Source organism: Macaca mulatta, chromosome 5 (assembly GCF_049350105.2).
Source record: "Macaca mulatta isolate MMU2019108-1 chromosome 5, T2T-MMU8v2.0, whole genome shotgun sequence".
NCBI classification, from domain to species: Eukaryota; Metazoa; Chordata; class Mammalia; order Primates; family Cercopithecidae; genus Macaca; species Macaca mulatta.
The window spans coordinates 59007350-59021602 of NC_133410.1; the positions used below are offsets into that span (position 1 = coordinate 59007350).

A 14253-nucleotide genomic window follows, 5' to 3' on the forward strand; every position below is an offset into this window, starting at 1 on the left:
CCCCAAGATATTCCTAAACAAAAAGTACAAAGCTGGAGGCATCATTCTACCCAACTTCAAACTATACTGCAAGGCTACAGTAACCAAAACAGTATGGTACTGGTACAAGAACAGACACAGAGACCAATGGAAGAGAATAGGGAGCTCAGAGATAAAACTGCACAGATACAACCATCTGATCCTCAACAAACCTGACAAAAACAAGCAATGGAGAATGGATTTCTTATTTAATAAATGGTGCTGGGAGAACTGGCTAGTCATATGTAGAAAATTGAAACTGGACCCCTTCTTTACACTATATACAAAAAATAACTCAAGATGGATTAAATACTTAAATGTGAAACCCAAAACTATAAAAACCCTAGAAGAAAATCTAGGCAATACCATTCAGGACATTGGCATGGACAAAGATTTCGTGACAAAAACACCAAAAGCAATTGCAACGAAAGCAAAAATTGACAAATGGGATCTAATTAAACTAAAGAACTTCTGCACAGCAATAGAAACTATTATCAGACTGAACAGACAACCTGCAGAATGGGAGAAAAATTTTGCAATCTATGAATCTGACAAAGGTCCAATATCCAGAATCTACAAAGAACTTAAGCAAATTTACAAGAAGAAAACAAACAACTCTATTAAAAATGGGAAAAGGACATGAACAGGCCCTTCTCAAAAGACATACACGTGGCCAAGAAACACATGAAAAAAAGCTCAACATCACCGATCATTAGAGAAATGCGAATCAAAACCATGATGAGATACCATTTTCACACTAGTCAGATTGGCTATTATTAAGAAGTCAAAAAACTACAGATGTTGGTGGAGTTTCAGAGAAAAAGGAATGCTTTCACACTGTTGTTGGGAGTGTAAACTAGTTTAACCATTGTGGAAGAAAGTCTGGCTCTCCCTCAAAGACCTAGAGGCAGAACTACCATTTAACCCAGCAATCCCATTCCTGGTTATACACCCGAAGGAATATAAATTATTCTACTATAAAGATACATGCGTGCATATGTTCAGTGCAGCAGTATTCACAATAGCAAAGATATGGAATCAGCCTAAATGCCCATCAATGATAGACTGGATAAATAAAATGTGGTACATATACACCATGGAATACTATGCAGCCATAAAAAGGAATGAGATCATGTCCTTCGCATGGACATGAAAAAGTTGGAAGCCATTATCTTCAGCAAACTAATGCAGGAAAAGACCAAACACCATCGTTCCCACTTATAAGCGGGGGCTGAATGATGTGAACACAAGGACACATGGTGAGTAACAACGCACACCGGGGTCTGTTGGGAGATAGGGAGAGCATCAGGAAGAATAGATAATGGATGTTGAGCTTAATATCTAGGTGATGGGATGATGTGTGTAGCAAACCACTGTGGTACATGTTTACCTATGTAACAAACCTGCATATCCTGCACATGTACTCGTGAATCTAAAATGAAAAAAAGAAAATAGGGCTGGAAATATACCTGAATCATTTTACTGATTATAATTTCAGGGTCTAGCACAGTGCATGCATGCAATAAATCTTCAGTAAATGTTTGATCAAATATTGATTCCATGGATGTTTTGTGAGACTATGTGACATTACAAAAATGAAAATGACTTTGACTTTTTTGGTCATGTCTGTGACGGAGACAAAGTCATAAAGACGGAAAGCAGAATGGGAGCTGGGAGGAGGGGCAAGTAGGGAGTTATTATTTAATGGGTATAGAGTTTTAGTTTTACAAGATGAAAAGAATTCTGGAGCTACATGGTGGTGATGGTTGCACAGTGTGGATGTATTTAATGATAACTTAAAAAAGGTTAGGATAATAAATTTTTTGTTATATGTATTTTACCATGACAAAAAAGTGGAAAAAAAAAAGACAGAGGTAGATTATTTGTGGCACACATATTTATGGTGTGGGAGTCAGCAAAAGAGCTGGCGAAGTTGAGTAAAAAGGAGAGGATAAGTAGGAAGCCAAGAATGGGGGTGGATTTTAGATGGAAGATTTGGGAAAGTCAACCATATCAAATACTCTAATGTGGATGTGAAGGAGGATGAGGCTAAAGAAGAGGCCACTCTTGAGTGAGCTATGAGGAAATGATTGGTGCTCTTGAAAGACAAGGGACAAGAGATTATTGGTAACTGAAGCCACACACACACACACACACACACACACACACACATACACATACACGTGACTGAGAGAATAGAAATTGGGGTTGTGGATGGAAAGGAGCCAAGATTTGGCTTATAAGAATCAACTTCAAATATGCGAAAAGTCATTTCAACCAAGGGTTTCCCCTGTATAGTTCAGAGAATACAGCTTACATTAGTGAACTAAAATTCCAGGAAGGCAGCACTTACCTTCATTTGGAAGAAATTTTTTCCCAAATGGAGCTTTGAAAAAAGTGGAGCCAACTGCCTTGGGATGTGGTGAGCTTCCCCTGCCTGTACACATGTGTGGTCTGGATGGTACATAAATAGAGTTGTGTAAAGGTGATTCTTAAGGTGGGTAGGGAGTGGGCTATGACCATCAAGTTTTCTTAGGTTCTTATGAGTACAGGATGATATTACTGCACTTTGGCAATGTTTTTGAGGTTGAAAGATAAAATTTCAGAATAAGAAACTCTCAGTAGATTTCCCTGGGAAGGATAGAAGACACAGGCCACTTGGAACCTGGGAAACCAATAATGAAGAATTTTTAAAAAGACAATTGAGTTTTCCCCCCAAAATTGAATTCAGTAACTGTGTTCTCTTATGGTCCTCATCTTGGAATACAGCACCAATTCTATGCCCCAGGCTTAGTTTTTGCGTTAAAGACATTGCATATTTCAGATCTTACCATCTATTAAAATAAGAATGACAGACCGATAGCTTACTATGAAGGGGAAAAATAAAGCACAACTACAATAGGTAAATGACATTGACAAAAATTTCAAATACTGTTACATCAGGAGATAGTTATCTGTAACACTGCCATCCTGTGATGGAAGACTTCTGTGAGGAAAATCCCTGCTCATTTTTAGGTAAAAGACAATCATCATGTAATGGAGGGTCAGAAGAGTGATTGGAAGTTTGGTTGAGATATGAAATGAGACTACACACAAAATAATAAACTTCACTTCCATTTGCCTTTGCAGAAACATAACAAAGAATACACATGTCACTCTTAGTGATTTCCACACAGCAGTTGTCTTCACTATCAAATACTTAGTGAGTGGTTTTCTATACTAGTCAGATTCTTAATTGGGAATCTGTCTTTCAGGATGTGGTGGGCAGGCCTTGAGAAGCTTCAACTGGCAATATGTGTTGTGACTATTTCTTAATGAGTCTTCTTTTCATAGGCCACACAACAAAATCAATTGAATTATTTCATAGTCACACCAAACACACCAAGAAGGCCATTGTTTCTTAATACTTTTTTGTATAATTTGTCACTCCAGCTGAACAGCTTTACTCATTGTCTCCCAAAGACACCAAGCTCATTTCAATGTCATTTCCTTTGGTCCTCAGTTTTTAAGTTCTTCTGTGAAACTTTTCTTTCTGATTTCTCCAACTTAACACATTGCCACTTTTTGGAATTCCAATATAATTTATGTTCTAAATACCTGATGCCTAAAATATTCTGCCTAATCTTTGTTTCTTTATATTCCTAGTCTCTGCAAATGGTTTTATTGATAAAGATGATAACAGATTCAATGCTAAGTTGTGTTGGCTTACTTTAACTCGTTCAAAGGGTTTAAGTACTGGGGCTTTTTCAGGTTGGGTGAACATCTACTCTGAAATCTTGTGTTCTTTTCTTTACCATTATTAAAGTTTGATGACTGTTTCCTCATGGATCAGAGACCGTGTTATCACTAGATCCAGAAACCAATGCCACAGTTTCACCTCCCTTTGCACTTGGATAATCCTCCTTGAAAACAAATTGTCCTTTTTCCTTGGTTCTTTCACCTCCTCTCTTTGAATTACTGTGGAAATTCGGTGAGCCCAAAACTTTTCATTCAAATTGTCACAATGTCTAACTGCCTGGTTTGGCCTTACTATAAAGGAATGGGAATCAAAAAGTCAAATTTTGACAACTGATGATTTCTGAGAAACTAGCTTCAGGTTATTTTGGAGTTCCTATTAAATGGAGTCGTTCAATCAATTTGTCACAAATTTAATAATGGTAATAGTAAAAAAAAGTGGTGATTTACCGGCAAAGGCATTGTCATGTTGACAGTTTTCAGATACCTGAATTAGTTTGTGTATGACAGGTTGTTAAATTACTTTCCCTTCTGGGTTGTAAAAATATACGATTGTGAAGTACTTTTATGAGTTAAAAACCATATTATCAATCACTTTTAGCCTTTCCTAAACACCAAGATATTATTTCTACCAATTCAGAATAGAGTTTTACGTTGGAGGAAGAAGGAGTTCATATTTTATTTTTCTGAATTTGAATGCACATACACTATTTGTAAAGACCCTCTTCTTTTTTTTTTTCTTTGCTCCTGTCTCTGCTTCCCATGTTGGCCCTGGAAACCCCGAAGCCTGTCTTTCAGTTTTAGAGAATAGGCAGTTCTCCAGAAGATATGATTTAAGAGAACTTGGAAAATCCCTCTTTGTCCTGGAAAACTGTTTCCCAGGAGATATACTGATACCCAAAATGCTCACTGTGTTGGGACACAAATATTGTGCACTTCCTAAGAGTCTTTCAACCATCTTCATTGCCTCTTTGTCAGCTCCTCCCCATGCTAGGTTGCTCCACTTTGAAACTTGGATAAAACACCATGTCCCAGGGCATGAGTTCTGGCCTCTCAGCCACTAAGGGGTCAGAATTGAGAGAGTTAATACTCAGTGGGGTGTATTTTGTCCAGTAGGAAATTGGTGATGAAAGTGATTGGGTCTGATACATTCTTCCTTCTTTCACTTTTTTTTCCCCAGTGGACTGCTTCAAGGTGTGAGTCTTTTTCTTGAACCATTCATGTGACCTACATACTAGTGAACAATGGTTTATAGTTGGGCAAAAGAAAAGAAGAAGAAAAAGTAGAAAAGGAGTTAACAAAAAAGGAGAACACTGTCACGTTTCGCCCATTTCACAGTTTTCATCTCAGCTAACCACAAACCCAGTGTTAAACAATATTTTCACTCCCTATTTTTTTTTTCCAAACTCCACATTAGATAGGGTCTCTTTTTGGACTTGGAAATTACTCCGTGTATAGTATGCTTATTTAAAATTCTGTTTTCTTCCTAACAGTGAAGATGTAATAAGAAAGTTCCCCAAATGCTTATTGCTTTTACTCCTAGTGTTGATTTAAACTTAAAAACTTTATTTTTTACAAATTAGAGATATGATTTATAATTCACTTGATTTTTAGTTATTACTCTCTATGATCTGACTTTATCAGCTATATTTGTATTATTGAATCATTTAACCAACCAACTGAATCAGTAATCCCAACTGACATAAATGGTATGCTGAGTCACTGGCCGAACTATTCTGAAAACACAAAGAACTATGCATATAGAAGATGTCATATTTCTATTAATTAGCTGAGGCATATTAACTTCAAATTTTTTTCACAAATTAGAAAGGACATGCAGATAGACCAAGATATAGTTTTGTCTCATTAAGTACATAGGAAAAAGCATACTGTTGAATGTGTGCATATATATGTGTATTCATCTTTCATAGTGTATATCAGAAACATATTTTATACACAGTGAAATCACACTATAAGTGTAGAAATTTGTCAATATCCACTTATGAGGCTGCGAATCTGGTTTCTTACCAGGGTAATTTAAATTTTTGTTCTTTTACTTCTGGTCACTTACAGCTACTATTTTTTGAGTGCTTACCCTGTGCAAGGCATTTCCTAGGTTCAAAATTCATAATTTCTACCCTCCACCTTGTTTTAAGCACACAGCTAAATTTTTACCAGGCCATGTAAGTTAGGTATTATGGGCCTCAGTTTACAGAAGAAGACCCTGAAGCTCAGTGGTTGAGAAACTCAATCCTAATTATAAATGTGATGCTTAAAAGGTCCTAGGATTCAAAAACAGCTCCATTGGACCCTAAAGTTGCCTTTTCTCCATTACTCTGCACTGCTTCTCTTTAATATAAATAAAATTATAGTGGCGTGCTATGAAATATTCTTCTAATTTCTGTTTATGTTCATAGGTTGATATATTCTTCTTTGACTTAAAGCTAGATTTTCTAATGAGACATGGAATGTGATTCTAATATTAAATGATACGATATGACAAGGAATCATTGGATTTAGTATACATAAGTAGAAGTTTGGAGTGTATCTAGGAAGATGTCCTAAATCATGAGAATATAAATGAATGGACATTTTGTGATATTATATTTATTTTTAAAATACAAAATGCACTTGGCTCTAAAAATGGAAAATTTGGCTCAGAGATGAGGCAAATACAACATACATGACTGTTTAAGTTGGTCATATATGATCTTTTTAAATAGTTGACCCAGCTGGTGTACTACTTACCTCAGCATTAGCAGTGACTTTTGAGACAGCGTGTCATGCTCCTTGTCAGGCTGCCTCTTTTTGAATGCTCGTATTGTTTACGCTGACTTCATTCCTCATGCTGACTGATGGGGATAATACTTTTAATACATTCTGTAATATTTAACTTGAGAATCTCAAAATGCATAAAAGTAAATACAGCCATGATTCACTGAAGTAGAATTGGGATTATTTTCCTTTTGTCTTTAATTTTACGAGTGGAGTTGATGTTTTAAAACTATCCCCAGAAATAGGGACTAATTTCTAGTCACTTAGCAAATGCAGTTAACATTATTTTATTTTGTTTTTATTGCTTTAATGCACTTGAGAAATTCTTCAGGTCATGCAAAGCAGGGAGGTATGGACAATAGGTTGAATGAAAGAATCAGACAACAAAAAGACTGAAATATTTGAATGATAGGTGAAATCCGACCAAAAAAAATTTAAAAGGAAAAAGTGTAAAAACCATTTTCTTAAGGTAAAAAAAAATGCAACAAAACAGAACTACAGCAATGAAAAAAGAAAACCATAAATACATTGCTTTCCAGCATTATAAAAGATAGAGGAGCTTCATTTTATGGTAAGGAGAATAAAACCCCGGTATTAATGTGACAGGCAAAAAGGGCTGCTATGTTATGGGGAGTTCCCAGTGTGGGGTCTGAAAGCCCCCACTTTATTCTATCTTTACCAGACCATGTGGGATGGCACTTTATTTTGACTTTGCATTTAGAACAGGATGATAAGGCTTGTGAGGGGTCTTGATGATACTATAAAATATGATTGAAGGAACCAGGATGTTTAGCCTGAAGAAGTGAAATTCTTTCAGGAAGACTTGATAGCTGGCTTCAAGTATATGAGAATCTGTCAAGGAAAAGAAAGCTTAGACTTATTTTAGGTGACTCCAAGGAGCAGAATAAAATAACAGGAAGGCAAAAAACCAGCTCAATATAAAGAAACATTTAGAGCTTTAGAAGTAGGTGGTTAATTTTTTTGAATGAATGAATGATCATGATTGAAAGAATTGATGAATTGTCTCCTTGAAATGGCATATTTTGGAAGAGATTGTAATTTCTGTGCTGAAATTTTAAATACAGGCTTGATGAACTTTCCCAGAGGATGATTTCTGGGGAGTTGAGAGTTAATTGGTGGGAAATTTTAAACTTTTAGTTTTTACTAATTCTAAATTTTAACATAACCTGTGATGTTTTTGAGTGGAAATCTTACTATGTTTTCTACAGCTGAGTATCATATTTTCCTTCATTTTCTTTAAAATACAATTCATACTTTCCCTGATAAAGATGATTATTTTAATAATGTACGTTCCTTTAAACGTTCTTATTTCACTGGATTTTCAGAATTCTGCTCTTAATCAGCCTTTTCTTTTCACATTGCCTTTTTTTTTGAGAAGTCTATTCTCATGGAATTAAATTCCAGTTTATTTTCCATGATTCCCTAAAACAGAACCTGTAGCTTGGCTTTGCTCCAAAGTTCCGGATGTACACCTCATCTACTGTCTTCTAGATGAGCCACAGTCATCTCAAAGTCAGTGACCCAAACTGAATTCCTCTCTATACCCAACCTGTTTCCCTTCTGTGTACCTTGTATCTTTGTGATTGGTACCACAATCCAGACAGTTATTCAAGCAGCAGACTCTGGGGTCATCCCAGACTCCTTTTTTCCACTTCCAGTCACCAGGTCTTTCATATTTCATTTATGGCTATCCCCTATAGGCCTTTCTTCTTTTCTGCATACCCGGAGCTACAATCTTGGTTTAGGTGTGTCTGAATCACCCATGCTGATATTAAAGTAGCCTTTTCAAAATGGAAAAAATAAAAAGATGATTCTGTCGCTTCTAACTTAAAACTTTTCAGTGGTCTCAACTTAACTGCATAACAGAATCCCAACTAATCCACATGGCATTTAGGCCTCTTGTTGCCTACTTGCTTGCCAGCCTCCTCTTCTATCACAATCCCTACCCACCCACCAAACAAGCAGGAAAAGTTGTGTTGTTTCATGCCATGTCTTTTAACAAGTTATTCCTTTTGCTTACTACAAGTTCTTCCTCTTTTTTTATTTTTAAGAATGCCCTGGTTAACTATGACTTTATTTATCCTTTTCTTAAAAATTAATTATATTTTTAATAAAATGATAAATATACATTTTTTAATTTAAAAAATCAGTACTAAGAGGCTTATAACAATAAATAGCAGATCTTTGCACCACACTTTTCTGCCTCTCTACTAACCACTTTTGACTCTTTTTGATGTTTCTTCTGGTATTCAACTGTTTACTGCAAATCATTTCCTTATAATGCTACTTCTTGACTTGTCAGGTTTAGACTTTATCTGCTGACCTTATCTTCTCTCATAATTCCAGGACCGATACTCAAAACATTCAAGAACTGGCACAGCACACACTGATTAGTCACAACCAGTTATCCCATATGGTATATGTGGGCTAATTACTGGCCCTGAATTTATGAACATATTTTGTTAAATTATCAATATTGACATTATTATAACCACATAAATATTATCCACTGTTGAAACAATTAACATATTATGATTATTATCTTGTTTACACTTTTTTTGTTTTTTATAAAAGTTATTAACTGATGCTTTTAAAAATCATTTATTCCTCATTAAGAACTCATGGCAAATCTCAATTTCTCCATGAAGTCTTTGCCACTAGGCAGAGTTGATTCTCTATCCTATTACTTCTGCATTATCATTGTTGTTGTACATATTATGCTGTACCTTAAAGATTTGTGTGTCAGGCCAGGCTTGGTGGCACATGCCTGTAATCCTGGCAGTTGGGGAGGCTGAGACGGGTGTATCACTTGAGGTCAGGAGTTCAAGACCACCCTGGTCAACACAGTGAAACCCCATCTCTACTAAAAATGCAAAAATTAGCCAGGCATGGTGGCAGGCACCTATAATCCCAGCTACTCGGGAGGCTGAGGCATGAGAATCGCTTGAACCTGGGGGGTGGAGGCTGCAGTGAGCCTAGATTCCGTCGCTGCCCTCTAGCCTGGGAAATAGAATGAGGCTCTGTCTCAAAAAAAAAAAAAAAAAGAAAAGAAAAAAGCAAAAGAAAATAAAAGTGTGTGTCTATCTTCCCAGAATGTGATCTCCTTGAGGTTAATGATAATACCTGTGTCTGTTATCTTAGAGCCTTCAGTGTCTTGAGTCTTGCACCTGTGTCAAATACATAGTCTTAATAAATATTCATTGTGTTATGAATGAACAGGAGTGTCCTTTTTCTTTATAGCAGCCTTTATTGTTTAGTAGATAGTTTTGTGAGCATTTATCTGGTTTCTGAGTCTCTTTTTACAGATCACAAACTCAAATACCTGTTAGGGCCTGAGTAGTTAAAATAGATAAGTGCAGGAAGCCTCATGGGTTCTGGGGCACTTAAAGGGGTCACCTGCTTCTTAGTTTCAGCCAGTTGTTGCTAGGAAAGTATTTTAGGTCTGTCTTGCCAGATCTTCCACTCTTTCAATGGAAGAAGAAAATTCAGGTTTAATATGAACTGCCTTGATTCAATTATTAAAAGCTGTGAAGGTCAGGCAAATGCTTCTTCAGGCTCGCTTTGGTTCACACCCACCAACCTGTGACCTGTAGGTTGCTGGGGTGGGCAGGAAGAGGAGCAGTGTATGCTCTGCTTGGTTTGGGAGCTGGCTTGGCTGAGGATTCCTCCTCTCCATGCTTTGCCTCCACCTGTGAGGACAGTAACCTCCTTTTGCCAACTGACACCAGCATGTGAAATGAGGCTTAGCAGAAGGAGCCTGGGCTGTAGCCCCCAGCCTATGGGGATGTTTGAAGGCCTCAGCAGGGTTTCAAAGGAATTGGAACTCCCTCTGTGAGTGGAATTGGAGAATAATGGGTTAAATTATAAGTGATAGTGAGAAGGCGTGCAATTGGACTGCACATTGTATAGCATGTGCCAAGTCATGTGCTCTTTTTAAAAATAAACTTAAGTTTTACAATAACCCCGAGAAGGACATACTACCATCCTCAGATTACAGATGCAGAATCTCTATGAGATTTAGAGATTTTTTATTTTTATTTTTATTTTTTTAGTTCCCATCATTAGAAGAGATTAAGGCCTATTACTGCCCATGAAGAAAACCCATGGATAGGGTTTTAGAAATGAATTAAACATATTTTATTATTTTCCACTAGAAATTGCTCCTGAGATTTTTGAATATAAAGAGTTTTTTTCTTGTTCATTTATGGATTGATTCATTCAGTCTTTTAACATTTGTTGAATATTCGTTAAATTCTGTATTAGGCACCAGGATTACAAAGATGAATGATATAAAATGACTGTGCTTCAGAAGCCCTAAATGATTGTTTGTTTCTATTTGTTCCAAGTGTGAAGGAAAGGGCAGGTGCTGGGAGAAAACGTGTAAATAATCTAGAAATTTGGTAGCCAAATTACAATTTACAAAAGAAATACATGAGTCACCTCTTTTTTCTTGTTGCAACAGATAAAATGTGCTTTTAGAAAGCTTCGAAAATACAAATAAGCAAAAATTAAGAAAAGTGTTGCCTTAAAGAAATTGTGAGCAACTCTCTATTTACTCATTCACCTTTTGACTATATGGATAGATTTTTACATATGTTTGAATATCATCTTTTAATGGCTGGATAGTATTGTGTTGCATGAAGATAGTTCAATATACTTAATCTATTGTCAGTTATTTAGGTAATCTATATATATTTTTTAAGCTCATCCCATTTTGTAGCTAAATATCTTTATTTAACGTGAATTATTTCCTTAAGAAAAACCATTAGCAATGTAATTACTGAATTTAAGACTTACACATTGTGTTTTCATTTGCTTTTGTGTTTTGTGTAGTGCTAAATTGTCCTCAAGGAAAGCAATACTAATTTACCCATCACCAATGGATTTGAGTTTCCGTTTCTCTTTACTGTTACCCATGCTAGGTACAATTTCTTTCTTTAAAAAAATGTTCCAATTAGATAGGTAAAAAAGAGTCTCTCTTTTAAAAGACCCTGTTGAAAACTCTTGACCTTTGAATTTGCTAGCCACTGTTGCATTCTGGTACAGTAGTAGCACTTTCTGTTATGGTTAATTGGCTCCACAGCTTGGGGGCAACTTGAGGATTTTGCGATCTAGCACATCCTATTCACCTGTGTGTTCCTGTATGTCCATGAATGTTTGTTGAATGAAATTGAATTGGAGAACATCCATATGTTTAGAAATCATTAGACGTATACATTTCAATACAACTGGTGGACAGGCTATTTTATTCTTGTCAGTTGCATCATAATCAGTAATTTTTATTGCACATTGCTTACATACCAGCACCATGTTAAGTGCTTTTCATAGTTATCTGGCCAAAACAGCTCTTAAACTCAAGACCAGCTAATTTCTAAGCCATCTTTCTCTTTCTTGACTTTCCTCCCTCCTCTCTTCTTTCTTTTTCTATTCTTTCCTCCTATTATTATGGACATGTTTAAACATATACGAACTAGAGAGGACAACATAATGAACCTTGATATACCCACCATCAGCTTCAGCAATTATCAATATGTAGCCAACCTTACTTCATCCATGCCTTTTCATCACTTCTTTGTATCCTCCTTCTCATGTTGGATTATTTCAAAGCAAACATCAGATACATCAATTTTATCCATAATTACACACACACACACACGATATAGACCCTGTTTTTTAACCTAAACCACAATATCATTATCATACTTTAAAATATCTATAACATTTTTAAATATTATCTAGTGTCCAGTCAGTGTCAAATTTCCCTGATTATTTCATAAGTGACCTTTTCTGCTTGGTTTGTTTGAATCAGTATCTACACAAGTACTGCACATTGTATTCTGAACCATTCTAACCACAGCATGGCATTCTTCTCTACCTTGTAAAACATGTGGCCTGTCCTTCTCAGAAACAGAGATTCTTAGCTGAAGGGATCTAAAATTTTTAAAGAATTCCCATGGATCAAATATCTCCCCAGAAAGAAGCGCACTCAGTTGTTAACACCTGAGAAACGCTGGGTCTGTGTGGAATGGAGAAGGCACTTTGCTTGCCGTGGAGGTTCACCATCCACTTTCCCTGGAAATTCATCAGTATATCCACTCAGGGACTGGGAATTCAGCTGCTCTTACTTCTGCTTTTGTTATAAGGCTCTTTCACAAGCTATGGCCAAGTTTCCTCCTTAAGATCCATAGTTAGATGTAAGTGATGGTGACTTGAAAATTCATTCTTTAGCAATGAGCTGAAAATGTGCAGCATGTTGGCCTCTGTATCCCTTCTGGGAGTGAATGACTTGGAAATGGAAGCCGTAGGTTGTTATTTTCATAAATGGGTGAAATGGGTGATGACTTTGATAGACTGTTTTACAATAAGCAAATTTTCATGTCTGGTTTTGGTTGTGTTTTGAACTTGAAGGTCTAGTGATCCTCCAATGTGTGGTGGCAGATGGGAATTCCACCAGAAGTCCTGAAACTAATGGCCTTCTCTGTGGAGACCCTGATGAAAACTGTGCAGGTAATGTTTCACAAACTTTATATTCAAATCTGAGTTTTAGTTTTCTGATAATAATAGTACTCATAATACTAGGTAATTGAGTACATATTGAAGTACCAGCCACTGTGCTAAAGTGCTTTATATACAGTAATTCATCACTACTCACAAGAGCCCTCTGAGCTAGATAATATTTTTTATTTTATTTCAAGGAAAAACCTACAAAGATTAAGTAATTTGCCAAAGGTCATACAGCTGGAAAATAGCAAATCTGGAATTCAAACACGGGTCTTTCTGATTCTAGTGCCTCTAGTCAGCCACTGTATTTTGGGTCACAGATGCATGTTCCAGACTCTAGCATGTGATATCTTAGTCTGGATTCATGAAAAGCTGACATATTCTACTCAAAGTTAAATTCCTTTTTTCTTTTCTATTTCTTAGTTAAAAGAAGGGAAGAAGGCAAGGATTTTACATATTTTACCTTGGAGATGCTTGAATTAGTGTTCTGAAACTTATCAGTCTAAGGCAGGAGTTGGCCTTAGTAAAGGGTTAGGTAATAAGAGTTTTAGGCTTTGTGGGTCGTGATGTCTTTGTCACAACTACTCAACACTGCCATTGTACTGTGAAAGCAGTCATAGACACTATGCAAATGAATAGGTTGGGCTCTGTTCCAATAAAACTTTAGTTAGAGAAATAGGCTGTGGGCCAGATCTGATGCTTGGACTACACTTTGCTGACCCCTGTTCTAAGGTTACGTTTGTTCTGTATAGATTGTATGGTCTGGTCTTCTACAGGGGTTATTTCTGACTTAAAAAAACTTCTATGAACTGGGAGTATGGTGACTTGATGTAAACTTCTCCTTTCCTAGCACTCTTGGGAAGTTGTAACAGAGCCAGGAACACACTGAGCAAGTCTTCCTGATGTGAGTCATCAGTTCCAGCCCAATTTTCCCCTTTCATCCCTCACAGTAGTGGGTGGTCAGAGGGTGCTCATCGGCTGTAGAATCTAATGGTGTCTTAGGTCATGTTTGGGTCTTGTCATCCTTGTAGGCAGAAGAACAAGGCCAACTTTATGTGTTCATGTGTTTTTCTTCAGTCTGGTTTCAAATGTCTTCAATGATGGCATTTTTTCACATTTCCCTTGGGAAATCATTCCATAATTTGATGACAGACAATGTTCCAAAATCTTCCTCATCATCATCCTAAATGTGTTTTCTAGTTT

At 36.5% G+C, this 14253-nt stretch overlaps 1 protein-coding gene across 2 annotated transcripts in view; it reads left to right on the plus strand.

Moving 5' to 3' along the window:
* BTC (betacellulin) overlaps window positions 1-14253 on the plus strand; it is a 50402-nt gene that overhangs the window by 11184 nt on the left and 24965 nt on the right. The window contains exon 2 of one of the 2 annotated variants that reach the window (XM_001101880.5): window positions 12958-13056. The exons of the other annotated variant lie outside the window; for it this stretch is intronic. Within the exon in view, the coding sequence (XP_001101880.3) occupies window positions 12958-13056 (99 nt within the window). The remainder of the gene's footprint in view (window positions 1-12957; window positions 13057-14253) is intronic. 2 annotated transcript variants of the gene reach the window in all.